The following is a 20,833-nucleotide window of genomic DNA, read 5'->3' on the forward strand; positions in this document are numbered from 1 at the left end:
AATTCAGGACAGGCCTATGATCAGAAACTTCCGATTTGGGTTGTGGTTTACGGAAGCAAGGGATATCATAACAGTTTGCCTGAAGATGTTTGGGACCAATGGTTCGCCTTTAGTGGTGGAGAAATGTACATTTATCCAGCACTGCTTCTGAATGGGGAACCAAAAGATAATGCAAACCCAGCCACAAAGAAATATGTTGATAATATTAAAACAACATTACAAACAAAGATCAATTCAAAAGCGACAAAGACAGCGTTGACAAACGCAACAAAAAAGATCTGGTATCGAGGAAACTGTGCTCATGACAATTCAACACAGGTGAGATTTTACATAAATGGAGCATCAGATCATACCGCAAACGTTTCACAGAGCGCAAACGCTGATTTCACAGTGAACGGTTCTGACAACACAAAACTCACAATCAAAAACGCTGGTATGTATCTGATCACATACACCGATGGTATCAAGTCTAAACATCTATCACATCTCAGGTTCATATTGAGCAATCCGTTCATAACCACAGCAAACGGTATATTGGTACCGCTACCCAACACAAGAAGTGCTTGGACGACACTCGCTAATACCGTTCTTTTATATTTCCAAGCAAACACATCACTGAGCATAGCGACAGATAACAGCAATACTCAACTCGATGGAACTGATGACAGCTATCTGATGATTGTGAAGCAGGATTGAATAAAAAATTTAATTTTATTATGAAAATCTCATAATAAAATGACTGACACACACATTTTCAAATTTAACCATATCGACTACTCTATGGGAGAGGAGAAGATTGATGAACTCAAAGCTCTTTACAAATACTATCACAAAAAGTGGTGGTGCTCGAGAAAGACCTTTATGAATTTTAAACAAAAGAGTCTTTTATGCAAGTTGGGGATTACTGTACTCATCGTGACTGGAGGGATAGCTGGAGGGGTAACTATGAACCCAATCATCCTTGCCACAATATCAGGTACTGGTCTCTTACTCAAGACATATACTGATGTGAAAAAGTTTGACAGAAAAATTGATATGTGTAAATTTGCCTTTACAACTTATGAAAAGATCTTGACTGAATTGAGGACTTATCTTAGAGGAAGACAGTTTGACATGGAATCTTTTCTCAATGAGGTGGGACTCATCGATGATACAATCACAGATCTGTGTCCAATCTTTCTATCAGATAAAATACTGAAAAAGTATAAAAAACGATTTGAGTGTTGAGGTTTTTAAATACTTTTCTCTTTCGTTTCAAAAGAGAAAAGTGTACAGTCTTCCATTTAGTAGACAGGATCATAACCTTAATCTTATTCTTCTTCTTCATCAGAAAGGGTGACTAACGGCTGTCTCTTCTGTAGTGTTTTGACATAGACGTCATTTACCTTGATCTGCACCGATACACTCTCGTCAGTAATATAGATTGACTCGATTATCAACGCCATCTTTACTTTGCAATATTCATCAAGATAATCAAGTGGATCTTTGTTTTCACTTTTTATATGTGTGTCTGATCGAAAAATTGTGTGTATCTTATCTCTCTTTTTAGAGTAGATGAGCTTTGGATAAAAAATTGGAGCTTTTCCCTCTCTCTCAACTAGAGGGAGTTTTAACATTTCTGCAGTCTCTGGTCCAAAAATATCCTCAAGATGTTCACAACATATACTTTTAAAATTTTTTAATCCATCATAAAAGTTAAGCTCTTTATCTACTATTTCAACAGTAAGATCATCACCCCAGAGACATGTTGGTATTGAATAACCGGTGAGATTACCAGCTTTATCTAGATTTTTTTGTACACCGAAAGAGAAGAGGAGAGGAGACTCAACCACCAACGGTTCTGGTTTATTTTTACCACCTCCCACCTCAATCTTAATACTTTGATGACCATATTGGTTGACAACAAAATCGCTAAAAATGACATTTGATTTGTTGAGCTTGTTGATACTTGTGAGTTGCATTGTTAATATTACCAAATATTTTTTTTAAAACATTTTTTAAAAAACTTTTTTTAAAAAAGTGAAAGAATCACTTATCTCTGAAGATAAATGTTGCTTTTGTTTTTTGTATTATAACACTTATCTTTTAAGATAAGTGTTTCTTTTGTTTTTTCTTTTGTAACACTTATCTTTTGAGATAAATGTTGCTTTCACTTTTTGTATTATAACACTTATCTCAAAAGATAAGTGTTTCTTTTGTTTTGCCTCTACTTTTTACAAATTCAACAGTTAAATTTTTAATGATATAAACAAAATGGTTAACATTCCAAAATTTACAACAGAGAGTACAAATAAAAAGAGAAAAGGACCTGGTGTTGACTTTCTCGATGAAGAGTATAGGATGCTGATCGCTGGTCCGAGTGGGAGTGGAAAGACAAACACACTCATGTATATGTTGAGAAAGCCACTTGTGATTTACGATCAGATTTACATCTATACTCCAAATGTTCACCAAGAGTTGATACAAGATCTCCAAAAGATTATGCATAAACTATCACAGAAATTTGGATATGATATATTGCATCTGATGAATCCCGATGAAATTCTTGACACAGCAGAGTATCCAAGAGGGGGTAGGAAGGTTGTGATTTTTGACGATCTCATCACTGCTCCTAAAGACGTGCAAAAAAAGATTTTGAAGCATTTTATTGATGGAAGACATCATTCAATCTCACCGGTGTATCTGAGTCAATCATATCACGAGACTGATATGAACATCAGATTGAACTGTTCTCATCTGATATTGTACAAACCTGTAATGGATTCTCATTGCGCTATTATAATAATATAATAATAATAATAATATAGATCAATTTCTATAGCGCATTTCCATGTAAATGCTCTAATGCGCTTTACAACACTGTGCGGGGGACTTTTCCAGACTGCCGGCGGCAGTTTACAATTAATAAAGGAGAAATTTTTACAGATGCCCCCTCCCCCCCTTCCCAGTAAACAGGCCAGACCACATCACAGTAATCTCGTGATGTGGGTTCTTTAACGTCCCTTGCCGAAATTAACTAATTGATAGGTGCAGGATTATCGCTCGTCAGAATAGGTGCAGCATTATCGCTCGTCAGAATGGTTTTGAACCAGATATGTTTTCAAGATTGAAACCTTTTGATTTTCTTTTTCTCGACAAGGCAAAAAAGACATGTATGAAAAATTTTGATGAAAAAATATAACACTTTTTCAAGATGAAGAGTTGTGTCAAACAGAGAAAAAAGACCGAGTCTGTACCCGGGAGTGAAAGACAAGAGATTGAAAAAAATGGTCGGTTGATGGTTAAATCAACATGTGCAGAGTGTGGTATCACAAAGGTAACTTTCGGTGGTACAGAAAAAGGTGGATCTTTGTTTGATGTTGGAAATAGTCATTTATTAGGTGAGATGGCTTTGAAAGGATTGGCAAACATGGCACAGCAAGGTGTTGCGAGAGCTGTCAAATCAGATTTTGCAAAGAATAAGTTCAAAAAGACAGCTGACAAATATCTCAATCAAGCTCTTGACAGTTTCACCAATGATTTGAGTAAAAAGATAAGTGGAGGAAGTGTTTATTATAACCCTTATGACATCAATCAAATGTTGCCAATGTCAATGTATGCTCCTGATGGTGTTAATGATCCAACACACCCTCTTTATGAAGGAGGATCTTTTGATATTCACAAAGCAATCGGTAAACTTCCAAAACCAAAATCTGGTTGGACTCTTCCAGGGCATAAGTATACAGGACCGTTCAACGACCTTGAAAATCAGTTGAGGTATGACCCACAGACTGGAGAGATTCTTGAGATTTTTGATAAACCAACCGGACCGACTGATGCTGTAGCCATGCAACATGATGTTGATTACAGTGTCTGTTCAAATAAAAAAAATTCAAAAAAGTGTAAAAATGTAGCTGATCGTAAGATGGTAAAAGCTCTCGATGCGATACCCAATAGTGATAGGCAGTGGGGACATTGGGTTGCGAGAAACGTTATCAATACCAAGCAACAGCTCGGTCTAGGTGCAAAAAAAAGCTCGAGAAAAAAAGCTCAAAAAAAGCTCAAGGCCTAAAGGGTGACCAAGGGTGGCAAAAAGAATTAGCAGATGAGTTGCACAGACCGGTGAGACGAAACTTTAGAAAACGACGCGTTATTGTCAACAGAATCGATGAGATTTGGTGCTCTGACTTGGTTGAGATGCAAAAGTTTGTAAAGTGGAATGAGGGTTATAGATATCTGCTGATGGTGTTGGATGTCTTTAGCAAATACGGTTGGATCGTACCGTTGAAAAACAAAAAAGGTGAGAGTGTTTCAGAGGGGTTCAGAAAGATTTTTGTTGGAGGGAGAAAACCGAAGAGACTCTGGGTTGATAAGGGTTCTCAGTATAGCAACAGTCATGTCAAAGATTTGATGAAATCTGAAGGTGTTGAGATGTACTCGACAGAAAATGAAGAAAAATCATCTGTCTGTGAGAGGTGGAGTCGAACGATCAAAACTGAGATGTGGAAGCAGTTTACCATTCAAAACAACACACAGTATCTCGACATTTTGCCACGCATTGTTCAAAAGTACAACAATCGAAAACATAGATCAATCGGTATGACACCGGCAGAGGCATCCAAGAAAAAAAATGAGAATGTTGTCTTTCTGAAACTTTACGGTGATGATTTGAGTAGACTGCAAGAGAGACCAAAGTTTGCAGTTGGTGATCATGTTAGAATCTCTAAATTCAAACGAAAAGTGTTTGACAAAGGATTTACCCCGAATTGGACAGAAGAGATTTTTGTTGTTGACGAGGTACAATATTCCAACCCGATCACTTACAAGTTAAAAGATCTACTCGGAGAAGAGATCAAAGGTTCTTTTTACGAACAAGAGATGTTGAGAGCAAAACAAGTTGTTTTCCGCATTGAGAAGGTTATTCGAAAGAGTAAAGGAAAGGCTCTCGTGAAGTGGAGTGGTTATCCAGAAAAATTCAACTCATGGATTGATGAGAGTGAGCTTCAAAAAATATAAAATATATTTTAAAAAAATTGAATAAAAGATCTTAAAAAAAATGTTTAACATAAATAAGATGGATGAGCTTGAGTTTTTTTCAAAGCGTGCACTCATGAGAAAGGCAGAGGAGATGGGATTGCAACGATGTTATTTACTCAACAAACAAGAGTTGATAAAGATTATCAAAAATCCACCTGTGTTAGATGAGCTTGAAACTCTATCAAAAAAAGAACTCTTCAACAGAGCAAAAGAGTCTAGATTACATGGTTATTCTACAATGAAAAAACGAGAGTTGATTGAACTGATCAAAAATCCACAACCTCCTCGCATAAGACACATTGGTGTGAGAAAAAAAGTAACACTTCAACCTGTAGATTCATCAGATTCATCTGTAGATGAACTCGTTTTTCCCTCAATCAGTGCTGCTGCAAAACATTTCAATGTGAACCCTTCAGTGTTTGCATCAAAGTTGAATGCACTCAAAGAGAGTACAAGAAACTTTGTCACACCTGATGGAAAAAAATTTGCTCTCCATTTCGAAGATTACCGTTTAAAAGAGTAAAGATATTTTTTTCATCACTTGAAACTAGTGATGAAAAAAAACTTAAAAAAAACTTAAAAAAGTTTTAATAATATTAGATATGCAGAAAATGGAAAAACATACTGTTGTACAACTTCGTCAGATTGCAAAGGAGAATGGTCTTCGTGGTTATTCAAAACTTCGAAAAGCAGAACTTATCAATTTTATAAATCAATCACTTAATAAAAAAGTGGTTTCAGAGAGACATAATTTACTCGATGATCCGATTCCTGAAAATGAAATTCCGGAGGAACAAGATATATTAAAACCTTCAAAACCAGTATTGGTAAAAAAGATAGATAAGGTTGTTGATTGGGGAAAGAGGAAGGTAGAAGATTGGGGTCAGTGGTTGAAAGAACAGGTTGATACACCGAGAGTTGTGGTTGATGACAAGTTGAAAGATTTCAAAACACATATTGCTAATCTTTACGAGAAAAGAGATCAGTACCGTTTCAAACTTGTTGAGAAAAAGTCTTCATTGAAACAGTTTGCAAAGATGTACACCATTGATGGGGTGGGAGGTTTTGAACCGATGGGTATTCTTCAGGCTGTAAAACCAACCGTAATCAAATTTCTGTTAACGCAAAAGAATATCAGGGTAGAGCTAGTTTTGAAGTGTAATATGTCAAAGACAAATATTATGACGGGTGAGACTGTGCTAGAGCTTGTATATTTTAATTCTTCCACAAAGAATGTCTTTCAAGAGACTGATCGAGAAGAACTTTATCAAGAATGTGTTGACAAAATGATGGAGAGTTTGGCTGCGTTTACAAGAAATGGAAGTGGTTGGGTTGTGCATTCGGTTGAGGGTTTAGATTTGCATACAGTGAAATACACTCCTTTGAAAGGCTCTTCATACATTAAACTACCAAACTTTCTCGCAGATAAGAAGGCTATCATAAACATGAAAAATAAAGATAATGAATGTTTTAAATGGTGTGTTACAAGAGCGTTAAATCCTGTAAAAAAAGACCAAGAGCGTATCTCAAAGACATTGAGAGAGCAGGCAAAAAAGCTTGTGTGGGATGGGATAAAGTTTCCGATGGAGGTGAAAAAAATTTACCGCTTTGAAACGTTGAATCCTGGTATTGCTGTCAACGTCTACATGTATGACGGTGGACTCAACCCCTTGAGAGTGAGTAAGGTCGAGAGTAGCAAGATCCATATTGATCTTCTTCTCATTACTAGTGAGAAAAGTGAGAAAAAGCATTATTGTCTCATCAAATCTTTAAGTCGACTCATATCGAGTGATCTATCGAAAAAAGAACATAAGAAGTTTATCTGTAAGAGATGTCTCAATTTTTTCGGTTCTCAAAAACTTCTTGATATACACAGTGAACTTTGTCGAGATCATGAGGCTGTGAGAGAGAAGATGCCACCTTCGAAAACTTTTCTCTCTTTCCAAAACCACTATAAGAAGAAGGACATGCCATTTGTCATCTATGCTGACTTTGAGTCGATAATCAAACCTTTACATTCTGTTCAACCAAATCCTAAAGAGTGTTATACTGAGAAAAAGCAAAAACATATCCCGGTGAGTTTTTGCTACTTTGTTAAATGCTCTTTCGATGATAGATATTCGAAACTGGTTGAGTATACAGCAAAGTCTGAAGATGAAGATGTTGCACAGATATTTGTTAACATGCTTGAAGAAGAGGTTAAGGCAATTTACAAAAACCACCCCAAAAAAGAGATGATCTTTGAAGGCAGTGATGCTAAAATCTTTGAAAATGCAATGTGTTGTTGGTTGTGTGGAGAAGATTTCAAGATAGAAGATGTAAAGGTTCGTGATCATTGTCATTACACCGGTAAATTTAGAGGGGCTGCACATAACAGTTGCAACCTAAGATTCCAACGACCAAAATTCACTCCTGTCGTCTTTCACAATTTGACAAACTATGACGCACATCTCTTTGTTAAAAATCTGGTGTTTTAGAAGGTGAGATTGATTGTATCCCCAACAACGAAGAAAAATATATCAGCTTTACAAAACACATTGAAGTTGACAAGTTTTTCAACAAAAAGAAAAAAGAAGACGTTGTTGTCAAGAGAGAGTTGAGGTTCATTGACAGTTTTAAATTCATGGCTTCCAGTCTTGACAAGCTGGTTAACAACCTCACCAAAAAGGGTGACTCTTTAGTGAATACAGGAAGATATTTTGATGGAAAAAAGCTTGATCTGTTGAAGAGAAAAGGTGTCTATCCTTACGAGTGGTTGAATTCTATCGATAGACTTGATGAGACTGAACTTCCTCCGATTGAATCTTTCTTCTCTGTTCTCAGTGGTAGGGGTATAGAGAAAGCAGAATATAATCATGCAAAAGAGGTGTGGAAAACATTTGAGATGAAAACGATGCGAGATTATCACAATCTCTACAATAAAAGTGATGTTCTCTTGCTGTGTGATGTTTTTGAAAACTTTCGAAAGGTTTGCAAAGAAAACTATGACCTCGACCCCTGTTGGTACTACACTGCACCAGGTTTAGCTTGGGATGCATGTCTCAAGATGACTGAGATAGAGCTTGAGTTGTTGAGTGATCCAAATATGTTACACATGTTTGAGTAAGGAGTTCGTGGTGGGATTTCTATGATCACGACAAGACATTCTCAAGCTAACAACAGATACATGAGCGAAAAGTTTGACACCACCAAACCTTCAAAGTTTATCACATATCTTGATGCAAACAACCTGATGAGTAAGAGTCTGCCTACAGGTGGCTTTGAATGGGTGGATGAGAATGAATTTTAAAAGTGGAAAAATTTTCCCTGTATTCTCGAAGTTGATTTGTGTGGTGTCAAAGAAGAGTTGTACGATAACTTCAACGACTATCCACTCGCTCCTGAAAATCTGTTGATTGGTAAAGTTCATAAGCTGGTCTGTACCTTATGTGAAAAAAAGAAGTATATTGTTCATCATGAGACTTTAAAGCTTTACATGAGTCTCGGAGTTGAAATTGGAAAGATTCATCGCATCATCAGGTTTGAAGAGAGTCCTTGGATGAAGAAGTACATCGATTTGAATACAGAGTTGAGAGCAAAGGCTGACAACGACTTTGAGAAAGACTTTTTTAAACTCATGAACAACTCTGTCTTTGGAAAGACGATGGAAAACATTCGAAAACGGGTTGATGTGAGACTTGTCAACTCGAAAGATAATGCAGAAAAATTGGTAAATAAGGTCAACTTCAAACACTGTACCATATTCTCTGAGAATCTCTGTGCGATAGAGATGAGAAAGACGCAAATTCTCTTCAACAAACCTCTCTATCTCGGAATGTGTATCCTCGATCTCAGTAAGACTCTGATGTATGACTTTCATTACAACTACATCAAACCTAAATATAGAGATAAAGCAAAGCTTCTTTTCACTGACACAGATAGTCTTTGCTATGAGATTCAGACTGAAGATTTTTACAAAGATATAATTGATGATGTAGACTGTTTGTTTGACACGAGCAATATTCCAAAAGATCATTCTTCTGGGTTACCAACCGGTGTAAACAAAAAAGTTATTGGAAAATTTAAGGATGAAGCAGGTGGAAAAATCATTGAAGAGTTTGTTGGTCTGAGAGCGAAACTGTACAGTTACAAGATGCTTGATAGAGGAGATGAGAAGAAAAAGTGCAAGGGAGTGAAGACGGGGGTGGTAGAGAGTACCATCAACTTTGATGACTACAAAAGATGTCTGTTTGGTGGTGGAAAACAACATAGGAAAATGAATACTCTTAGAAGTCGAAAGCATGAGATGTTTATGGAAGAGATAAACAAAGTCGCTTTATCTGCTGATGATGACAAGCAAATCATTTTACCAGACAAAGTGAACACACACGCGATAGGTCGTTAAAAAAATCTGTCATAAAAATTAAAAAAATAATTCAAAAAAAATTAAATACATCAAATAAAAAAATTTAAATACATCAATTTTACTTAAAAAGTTACTAATTCATCGACGTTCACACTATAATTCATAGCAATTTACCATATAAATTATACTTAAAGACATATGAATTATCGTACGTTCACGAAAATTTATAGTAATTTTTGAAAATGCGCCAGAACCGGCCTTTTTCTAACTACTAATTTTAGTGTTTTCTAACAGATTTCAACACAATCTATTAAAAAAATTGGTTGGGGGCTGTTTCCAGATACTTTTTACAAAACCGTCTTTTAAGCGCGAGTTGAGCAAGACTTGACCCAAATCTCTATCTGGTCAAATTCACAGGAAGCATCCAGTTTGAAGGAAATTTTAGTGTTTTCTTAGCGATTTTTACACAATTCATTCAAAAAAATTGGTTTGGGGTTGTTTCCAGATACTTTTCACAAAACTGTGATTTGAGCTCGAGTTGAAAAAGACTTGACCCAGTTCTCTGTCTGGCAAAATTCGCAGGAAAAATCGGGTATGAAGAAAATTTTAGTGTTTTCTTACAGATTTGAACACAATCTATTCAAAAAAACTGGTGTGGGGTTGTTTCCAGATACTTTTTACAAAACCGTGTTTTGAGCGCGTGTTGAGAAAGACTTGACCCAAATCTCTATCTGGTCAAATTCACAGGAAGCATCGGGTATGAAGGAAATTTTAGTGTTTTCTTAGAGAGTTTTACACAATCTATTCAAAAGAATTGGTTTGGAGTTGTTTCCAGATACTTTTCACAAAACTGTGATTTGAGCTCGAGTTGAAAAAGACTTGACCCAGTTCTCTGCCTGGCAAAATTCGCAGGAAAAATCGGGTATGAAGAAAATTTTAGTGTTTTCTTACAGATTTGAACACAATCTATTCAAAAAAAAAATTGGTGTGGGGTTCTTTCCATATACTTTTACAAAACCGTGTTTTGAGCGCGTGTTGAGCAAGACTTGACCCAAATCTCTATCTGGTCAAATTTGCAGGAAACATCAGGTATGAAAGAAATTTTAATGTTTTCTCACAGATTTTTACATATTCTATTCAAAAAATTTGGTTTTGGGTTGTTACCAGATACTTTTCAGAAAACTGTGTTTTGAGCGCGAGGTGAGGACGACGACCCAATTCTCTAACTGCCTAAATACCCAGGAAACATTGGGTAAGAAGAAAATTTTAGTGTTTTCTTACAGATTTTAACAGAATCTATTCAAAAACATTAGTGTAGGGTTGTTTCCAGATACTTTTTTGAAAACCGTGTTTTGAGCGTGAGTTGAGCAAGACTTGGCCCAATTCTCCATCTGGTCAAATTCGCAGGAAACATCGGGTATGAAGAAACTTTTAGTGTTTTCCTACAGATTTCAACACAATCTATTCAAAACAATTAGTTTGGGGTTGTTTCGAGATACTTTTCACAAAACCGTGGTTTGAGCGCGAGTTGAGCAAGACTTGAGCCAATTCTCTATCTCATCAAATTGGCAGGAAACATCCAGTATGAAGGAAATGTTAGTGTTTTCTTACAGATTTTAACACAATCTATTAAAAAAGATTGGTGTAGGGTATTTTCCAGAGAGTTTTTTCAAAACCGCTTTTTTAGCGCGAGTTGAGCAAGACCTGACCCAATTCTATATCTCGATAAATTGGAAGGAAACATCGGGTATGAAGGAAATTTTAGGGTTTTCTTACAGATTTCAACACAATCTATTCAAAGAGATTTGTTTGGGGTTGTTTCCAGACACTTTTCACAAAACCGTGCATTGAGCACGAGTTCAGCAAGACTTGACCCAAATCTCTATCTGGCCAGATTTCGCAGGAAACATCGGGTATGAAGGAGATTTTAGTGTTTTCTTACAGATTTCAACACAATCTATTCAAAAAAATTGGTTTGGGGTTGTTTCCAGATACTTTTTACAAAACCGTGTTTCGAGTGCGAGTTGAAAGACTTGACCTAAATCTCTCTCTGGTCAAATTCGCAGGAAACATCGGGTATGAAGGAAATTTTAGGGTTTTCTTACAGATTTTAACATAATCTATTAAAAAAAACTGCTCTGGGGTTGTCTCCAGATACTCTTCACAAAACTGTGTTTTGAGCCTGAGTTGAGGAAGACTTGATCCAATTCTTTATCTGGCAAAATTCGCAGGAAACATTGGGTATGAAGAAAAGTTTAGTGTTTTCTTACAGATTTCAACAAAATCTATTCAAAAGCATAGGTGTAGGGTTGTTTCCAGATACTTTTTACACAACCGTGTGTTGAGGGTGAGTTGAGCAAGACTTAGCCCAATTCTCTATCTGGTCAAATTCGCAGGAAACATCGGGTATGAACGAAATTTTGGTGTTTTCTTACATATTTAAACACAATCTATTTAAAAAAATTGGTTTGGGGTTGTTTCGAGGTACTTTTCACAAAACCGTGTTTTGAGCGCGAGTTAAGCAAGACTTGAGCCAATTCTCTATCTCGCCAAATTGGCAGGAAACATCCGGTATGAAGGAAATTTTAGTGTTTTCTTACAGATATCAATACAATCTTTTCAAAAACATTGGTGTAGGCTTTTTACAGAGACTTTTTACAAAACAGTGTTTTGAGCGTGAGTTGAGCAAGACTTGACCCAATTCTATATCTCGCCAAAATGGAAGGAAACATCGGGTATGAAGGAAATTTTTAGTGTTTTCTTACAGATTTTAACACAATCTATTCAAAATAATTGGTGTGGGGTTGTTTCCAGATACTTTTTACGAAACCGTGTTTTGAGCGCGAGTTGAGCAAGACTTGAAAGACTTGAGCAAGACCCAAATCTCTATCGGGCCAAATTTCGCAGGAAACATCGGTTATGAAGGAAATGTTAGTGTTTTCTTACAGATTTCAACAAAATCTAATCAAAACAATTGGTTTAGGGTTGTTTCCAGATGCTTTTTACAGAACCGTGTGTTGAGGGCGAGTTGAGCAAGACTTGACCCATTTTACCATGTGGCCAAATTTGGCAGGAAACATCGCGCATCAACCAAAACTTAGTGTTTTCTTACACATCGCAATACATTCTATCCGAAAAAGTTGGTTTTCGCTTGTTTGCTGACACTTTTTTGCAAAACCGTGTTTTGAGCGCGAGTTGAGCAAGACTTGACCCAAGTCTCTATCTGGCTAAATTTCGCAGGAAAGATTGGGTATCAAGGAAATTTTAGTGTTTTCTTACAGATTTCAACACAATCAATTAAAAAAAAATTGGTTTTGGTTTGTTAGCAGGTACTTTTCGGAAAACGGTGCTTTCAGCCCGATTTAAGAAAGACTTTGCGCTCTTCACTCTCTCGACAAATTTCGCGGAAACCATCGGGTCTCAACCAAATTTTAGTGCTTTCCTATGGATCTAAACACAATGTACTAAAAATATTTGGTGTTGGCTTGCTTCCAGATAGTTTTAGCAAAAGTTTTTTTCTGATGAACTCAATTGCTGACCAACTGGTGTCTGAGTGGCTAATTGACTGGGACTTACTGGCTGACTAACTGGTTGACTGACCGGCTGACTAAGAGGCTGACTGACCCAGTGGTACTTCACTAGCTATCTGAGTAATTCTTTGACTTACTGACCGACTCGGGACTGAGTGACTAATTGGCTGACTTGCTGTGTGACTGAATGGCTGACTGGCTGACTGGCTGACTGGCTGACTGACTGGTTGACTGACCCGCTGACTGAAAGGTTCACTGACCCAATGGTACTTGACTGGCTCTCTGACTGGTTAACTGACTGGGTGACCGGCTGGTTACTGAGTGTTTAATTGACTGGTGAGTCGATAGCTGACTACGTTGTTGACTGACTTGCTGAATGATAGGTTGACTAACTCAATAGTTCCTGTTTCGCTATCTGACTGGTTAACTGACTTGCTGATCGTCTTGTGAATGAGTGACTAGTTCACTGATGACTGACTGCTTGATTAGCTGGTTGACTGAATGGTTGACTAGTAAGCAGTCGTCGGACCATGTCCATGACTAGCGCAATTGCGACAAACACTTTCTCTCGTGGCTAAAATGCCCAATTCTACAATGGCAGACACGGGCGCATCTACTGCACACGAAGACACATGCCACTGGAACACACGTTGCTTTGTTCATTGCTGCTCTTCTCTTAGCTCTTCTATCATCGGCTTCAGCTTTCAGCCTTTCTTCTCCCGCCTGGAGTGCCAGACTGCTTACAGACCTCCAATCACTCCGATCTCCAGCATATAGCTCTCAGTTATCTGTTGGCAGGCCAGTGGCGAGCATATCTCTCTTGCGCATATCTCCTTGAAAGGCAGCTTAGGTCTGCCAATAGGCCTCGAACCGGATTCCAACTCGCCATACAGCAGATTCTTAGAGACTCGCCCATCCTCCATCCGGTACACATGACCGAGCCACCTCAATCTGCGCTGTCTTACCAGGGTGAAACTCGAGGGGATATTGGCTTTTGCAAGTACCTCATTGTTAGAGACCTTATCTGTCCATAAGATGGAGAGGATGCGACGAAGAGACCTCATATGGAAGATGTTCAAGCGCTTCTCCTGACTAGCGTAGGTAATCCAAGAGTCGCTACCAAAACATAAGGTGCTCACGATGCAAGCACGATACACAGCAACTTTAGTTTGGGTAGTTAACTTCTTGTTCTTCCAGACACGGGCAGAGAGCTTAGTCGTGTTGGTTGCAGCCTTTCCAATTCTCTTTCCAATCTCCACCTCAAGGTAGTTGTTGTTTGAGGTGGTGCAGCCGAGATAGGTAAACTGTGTGACGGCTTCCAAGATGTAATCTTTGATCGTTACGGTAGATGTGGCTGCATTGTCCTGGGACATGTCTTTCGTCTTCTTTAGGCTGCTTGTAAGTCTGACGGCCTCACATGCGTCAGAAAACTGATTGAGGAGGAGTTGGAGTTTTTCAGCGCTGTGAGCAACGAGGGCAACATCATCGGCAAAGAGAAGGTCACGGATGGCTACCTTGCGCACTTTGGTCTTTGCTCTAAGGCGTGCAGGGTTGAAGAGTTTACCATCAGAACGAGATCGTATTAGGATGCCTTCATCAGAGGACTCGAAAGCATGATTCAGTAAAAGTGAAAAGAAGATGTTGAAGAGAGTTGGGGCTAGCACACATCCTTGTTTTACGCCGCTGTTTATATCGAATGCCTCAGACCTGTTTTCGTCATACTGCACTGTACTCCGAGACCCATCATGGAACGATTTGATGAAGCTCAGGAGTTTAGGAGGATAGCCAAGGAAGGGCAGAATCTTGAAAAGGCCGTCTCTATTGACAAGGTCAAACGCCTTTGTCAAGTCAATGAATGCAATGTAGAGTGGCTGTTGTTGCTCTTTGAACTTCTCCTGGAGTTGTCTCAAAGAGAAAATCATGTCCACAGTCGACCGATTAGAGCAGAAACCACACTGGTATTCAGCGTACACCCTTTCAGCGATCTTTTGAAGGCGGTAAAATGCCACTCGGGCAATATCTGGCCTAATTTGCAGGAAAGATAGGGTATGAAGGAAATTTTAGTGTTTTCTTACAGATATCAACACAATCTACTCAAAAACATTGGTGTAGGGTATTTTCCAGAGACTTTACAAAACCCTTGATTTGAGCGCGAATTGAGCAAGATTTGACCAAATTCTCTATCTCGCCAAATTCGCAGGAAACATCGGGTATGAAGAAAATCTTAGTGTTTTCTTACATATCTTAGCACAGTCTATTCAAAAAAATTGGTTTGGAGTTGTTTCCAGATAGTTTTTGCAAAACTGTGTTTTGAGCGCGAGTTGAGCAAGACTTGACCCACATCTCTATCTGGACAAATTCGCAAGAAGCATCGGGTATAAAGGAAGTTTTGGTGTTTTCTTACAGATTTCAATACAATCTATTGAAAATCAATTGTTTGGGGTTGTTTCCAAATATTTTTTACAAAAGCGTGTTTTGAGCGTAAGTTGAGCAAGACTTGACTTCATTCTCTATCTGGTCAAATTCGCTGGGAACATCGGGCATGAAGGAATTTTTAGTTATTTTTTACATGTTTGAACACATTCTATTCAAAAAAGTTGGTTTGGGGTTATTTCCAGATACTATTTACAAAACCGTGTTTTGAGCGCGAGTTGAGCAAGACTTGAACCAGATTCGGCCAGATTCGCAGGAACCATCGGGTATGAAGAAAATTTCAGTGTTTTCTTACAGATTTCAAAACAATCTATTCAAAAAAATTGGTTTGGGGTTATTTCCAGATACTTTTTACAAAACCGTATTTTGAGCGCGAGCTGAGGAAGACGTCACTCAATTCTCTATCTCGCCAAATTCGAAGGAAACATCGGGTACGAAGGAAATTTTAGTATTTTCCTACAGATTTTAACACAATCTATTAAAAAACAATGGTTTGCGATTGTTTCCAGATACTTTTTACAAAACCGTGTTTTGAGCGCGAATTGAGCAAGACTGGACCCAAAACTCTATCTCACCAAACTCTCTGGAAACATTAGGTATGAAGGAAATTTTAGTGTTTTCTTACAGATTTCAACACAATCTATTCAAAAATATCGGTTTGGGGTTTTTTCCAGACACTTTTTACAAAACCGTGGTTCGAGCGCGAGTTGAGAAAGACTTGACCCAAATCTCTATGTCGCCAATTTGGCAGGGAACATCTAGTATCAAGGAAATTTTAGTGTTTTCTTACAGATTTTAACACAATCTATTCAATAAAATTGTTTTGGGGTTGTTTCCAGGTACTTTTCACAAAACCGTGTTTTGAGCGCGAGTTGAGCAAGACTTGACCCAAATCTCTATCTGGCCAAATTCGCAGGGAACATCGGGTATGAAGGAAATTTTAGTGTTTTCTTACAGATTTCAACACAATCTGTTCCAAAGCATTGGTGTAGGGTTCTTTTCAGATACTTTTTACAAAACCGTGTTTTGAGGGCGAGTTGAGCAAGACGACGCAATTCTCTATCTCGTCAAAGTCGCAGGAAACATAGGGTATGAAGGAAATTTTAGTGTTTTCTTACTTATTTGAACAAAATTTATTCAAAAAAATTGGTTCGGGGTTGTTTCCAGATACTTTTCACAAAAACCGTACTTTGAGGGCGAGTTGAATAAGACTTGAATCAAATCTCTATCTGGCCAAATTCGCAGGAAACATAGGGTATGAAGGAAATTTTAGTGTTTTCTTCCAGATCTCAACACAATCTATTCAAAAACATTCGTGTAGGGTTGTTTCCAAATAGTTTGTACAAAACCGTGTTTTGAGCGCGAGTTAAGCATGACTTGACCCAATTCTGTATCTCGCGAAGTTGGCAAGGAACATCGATTTTAAAACAATCTATTCAAAAACATTGGCCTGGGCTTGTTTCCAGATAGTTTTTACAAAACTGTGTTTTGAGCGCAAATTGAGCAAGAATTGACCCAAAACTCTATCTCACCAAATTCGCTGGAAACATTAGGTATGAAGAAAATTTTAGTGTTTTCTTAAAGATTTCAACACAATCTATTAAAAAAAAATTGGTTTGGGGTTTTTTTCCAGATACCTTTTACAAAACTGTGGTTCGAGCGCGAGTTGAGAATGACTTGACCCAAATCTCTATCTCGCCAAATTGGCAGGAAACATCTAGTATCAAGGAAATTTTAATGTTTTCTTACAGATTTTAACACAATCTATTCAATAAAATTGTTTTGGGTTGTTTCCAGGTACTTTTTACAAAACCGTGTTTTGAGCGCGAGTAGAGCAAGACTTGACCCAATTCTCTATCTCGCCAAATTCGCAGAAAACATCGGGTATAAATTTTAGTGTTTTCTTACAGATTTCAACACAATCTATTGAAAAAAGTTGGTTTTGGTTTTTTTCCAGATGCTTTTTTTAAAAACCGTGTTTTGAGCGCGATTTGAGCAAGACTTGACCCAAATCTCTATCTCGCCAAATTTCGCAGGAAACATCGGGTATCAAGGAAATTTTGGTGTTTCCTTACAGATTTCAACAAAATCTATTCAAAAAAATCGGTTCGGGGCTGTATCCAGATACTTTTTACAAAACCGTGCTTTGAGTGCGAGTTGAGCAAGACTTGACGCAAATCTCTATCTGGTAAAATTTCGCCGGAAACATCGGGTATCAAGGAAATTTAAGTGTTTTCTAACAGATTTCAACACAATCAGTTCAAAAAAATTGGTTTGGGGCTGTTTCCAGATACTTTTTACAAAACCGTGTTTTGAGCGCGAGTTGAGCAAGACTTGACTGATTTTACGATGTAGCCAAATTTTGCAGCAAACATTGCGCATCAACCAAAACTTAGTGTTTTCTTACACATTACAATACAATCTATACAAAAAAAGTTCGTTTTCGCTTGTTTGCTGATAGTTTTTGCAAAACCGTGTTTTGAGCGCGAGTTGAGCGAGACTTGACCAAAATCTCTATCCGGCCAAATTTCACAGGAAAGATTAGGTATCAAGGAGACTTTAGTGTTTTCTTAGTGATTTCAACACAATCAATGCAAAAAAATTGGTTTTGGGTTGTTAGCAGATACTTTTCGAAAAAACGGTGTTTTCAGCCCGCGTTGAGAAAGACTTTACGTACCTCACTCTCTGGCCAAGTTTCGTGGAAAACATCGGGTCTCTACCACATTTTAGCGCTTTCCTATAGATCTAAACACAATGTAGCAAAAAAGTTTGGTGTTGGCTTGCCTCCAGATAGTTTTTAGCAAAAGTTTTTTTTCTGATGAACTTAATTGCTGATTAACTGGTGACTGAGTGACTAATTGACTGGGACTTACTGGCTGACTAACTAGTTGACTGACCGGCTGACTAAAACACTGACTGACCCAGTGGTACTTAACTCGCTATCTGAGTAATTCATTGACTTACTGACCGACTGGGGACTGAGTGGCTAATTGGCTGACTTGCTGTGTGACTGAATGGCTGACTGGCTGACTGGCTGGTTGACTGACCCGCTGACTGAGAGGTTCACTCACCCAATGGTACTTGACTGGCTCTCTGACTGGTTAACTGACTGGGTGACCAGCTGGTTACTGAGTGGTTAATTGACTGGTGACGCAGTGGCTGACTGCGTGGTTGACTAACTGGCTGATTTAATCACAAAGTCATCTAGCCAGTCAGATACCCAGTCAAGTACTATTCAATTAGTCAACCCTTTCGCCATCCAGTCGGCCGACAATGCAGTCAGCCAGTCAGTCACCAATCATTAAGCCACTCAGTCTCCTGTCGTTCAGCCAGTCAGTTAGCCAGTCATATAGCCAGTGACGTACTACTTGGTCAGTGAACCATTTAGTTAAGCGGACGGTAAGCCCGCCACTCGGCCAGTCAATCACCAATTAATTAGTCACTCTTTCACCAGTCGGTCAGGAGCTCAGTTAACCAGTCAATCAAGTAGGATTGAGTCAGTCAACACTTCAGTCAGCCAGTAAGCACCAGTAAATTAGCCACTCAGTCACAAGTCGGTCAGCCAGTCAGTTAACCAGTCACATAGCCAGTCAATTACCACTGCGTCAGTCAAACATTCAGTCAACCAGCTACTCAACCAGTCAGTCACCAGTTAACTAGTCACTCATTCACTAGGCGATCAGCAAGTCAGTCAACCAGTCAGATAGCCAATCAAGGACCATAGAGTTAGTCAACCTATCATTGAGCCAGTCAGTCAACCACGTAGTCAGCCACTGACTCACCAGTCAATTAACCACTCAGTCACCAGCCGGTCACCCAGTCAGTTAACCAGTCAGAGAGCCAGTCAATTACCACTTGAACGTCCGAACGATGCTGACCGGACTTATCACGGACATACGCAACATTGATGGGGTACGCAAAACAGCTGTCGTCAGCAGAGAATTGCCAAGGCTCAAAGTTGATATTGCAGCTTTACCGGGAACGCGCATAGCTGGTTGCGAAGCCTAACGGAGAAGGAATACACATTTTTCTGGCAGGGTAGAGATGAAGATCAGCCTAGAGTACACGGAGTTGGTTTTGCTTTCAGCTACAAGCTAGTACAGATTGTGGAGCCCGGCTCAACCAAGTCTGAGCGCATCATGCACATAAAACTCAATACGATCTAGGTCCCACCAATTTGCTTTCTGTCTACGCTCCAACCCTGACTTCGAGTCCCGATGCCAAGGATACCTTTTACAGCCACTTGGATGATGCTATCAAACATATCCCAAACAACGAAGTGCTGATTCTACTCGGCAACTTTAACGCTAGAGTGGGCAACGATCAAGGCTCCTGGCCTGATTGTCTTGGTTACTTTGGTGTTGGCAAATGCAATGAAAATGGTCAACGCCTTCTGGAGATTTGCACCTATCATCACCTCTGTATCACAAACACATTCTTTGGCGTGAAGCTGCACCATAGGTTCTCGTACATGTACCCCAGATCTAAAAACTGGCACCAACTCGACCTCATCATCTCAAGACGGGAACAATTTAATAACATTCGTACTACAAGGGCATACCACAGTGCTGATTGTGACAGTGATCACTCCCTTGTCTGCACAAAGATACAGTTACGTCCAAAGAAGTTGCATCGTGTCAAACAATCTGCTACACTTCGCATTAATGCCACCGCCATCCCTGAAAATATCTCTATATTTAACGATATCCTGACCTCGAAACTCGGAGACTGCCTGGAACTTAACACAGAGGATCACTGGAGCAATATCAAGGACACAATCCTTGCTGCAGCATTAAAGGCCTTTGGCAAGAGTGTACGCAAAAGCCAGGATTGGTTCAATGCAAACATCGTGACTCTCCAGCCGCTCATCGAAGCAAAGAGGAATGCCCTGCAGAACTACCAGCGTAATCCATCACCTAGCTCTTTGGAAGCACTTCGGGAGGCCAGGCATCGTGCGAATGAAATATGTAACATCTGTGCCAACAACTTTTGGATGAATCTCTGTGCTGAAATCCAGTCAGCTGCTGACACTGGAAATTCCAGGGGCATGTCTGAGGGTATGAAGAAGGCGACTGAGACATACACAGTCCAAGTCCTCACCACTCAAAACATCAACTGGTGAGATCATTACTGATAAATTAAGACTGACGGAGTGCTGGGTGGAATACTATATCGAGTATATCGAGCTCTTTGGTAGATAGAGCTCTGTCTTACCCTCTGTCCTTGACTGCATTGAAAGGCTTCCCATCATGTTTGAACTAGATGAGCCCCCCTCCAAGGAAGATCTCTCAAACGCAATCAGTCACATATAATCTGGAAAGGCCCCTGGGCTTGACGGTATTCCGGCTGAAGTCTTCAAATACAGTGGAAACCAATTTCTCGACAATCTCCACCAGTTAATCTGCAAATGCTGGAAAGAGGGATACGTTCCCCAGGCGATGAAGTATTCTGTTATCTCAACCCTATACAAGAACAAGGGAGACCGCAATCCTCGCAACAATTACCGTGG

The 20,833-nt window shown here is 38.9% G+C and overlaps 3 protein-coding genes across 3 annotated transcripts; all 3 read left to right on the forward strand.

Annotated features, from left to right (window-relative positions):
* Positions 1-4,176: 4,176 nt before the first annotated feature.
* Positions 4,177-4,995, forward strand: LOC111344404 (putative transposon-derived protein F54H12.3). Its single transcript, XM_022951627.2, has one exon. The coding sequence runs from the start codon at positions 4,177-4,179 to the stop codon at positions 4,993-4,995; it is 819 nt and encodes a 272-aa protein (XP_022807362.2).
* A 3,187-nt stretch (positions 4,996-8,182) lies between these two features.
* Positions 8,183-9,400, forward strand: LOC111339828 (uncharacterized). Its single transcript, XM_088740010.1, has 2 exons — positions 8,183-8,252; positions 8,337-9,400. Exons 1-2 carry the CDS (start codon positions 8,183-8,185, stop codon positions 9,398-9,400), a joined length of 1,134 nt encoding a protein of 377 aa, XP_088596136.1.
* A 9,794-nt stretch (positions 9,401-19,194) lies between these two features.
* Positions 19,195-20,446, forward strand: LOC148718831 (uncharacterized). The gene is made up of 2 exons (XM_088740011.1): positions 19,195-19,318; positions 19,491-20,446. The coding sequence occupies exons 1-2, from the start codon at positions 19,195-19,197 to the stop codon at positions 20,444-20,446; spliced, it is 1,080 nt and encodes a 359-aa protein (XP_088596137.1).
* Positions 20,447-20,833: the final 387 nt, after the last annotated feature.

This window comes from Stylophora pistillata, chromosome 12 (genome assembly GCF_964205215.1).
Source record: "Stylophora pistillata chromosome 12, jaStyPist1.2, whole genome shotgun sequence".
Classification (NCBI taxonomy): domain Eukaryota; kingdom Metazoa; phylum Cnidaria; class Anthozoa; order Scleractinia; family Pocilloporidae; genus Stylophora; species Stylophora pistillata.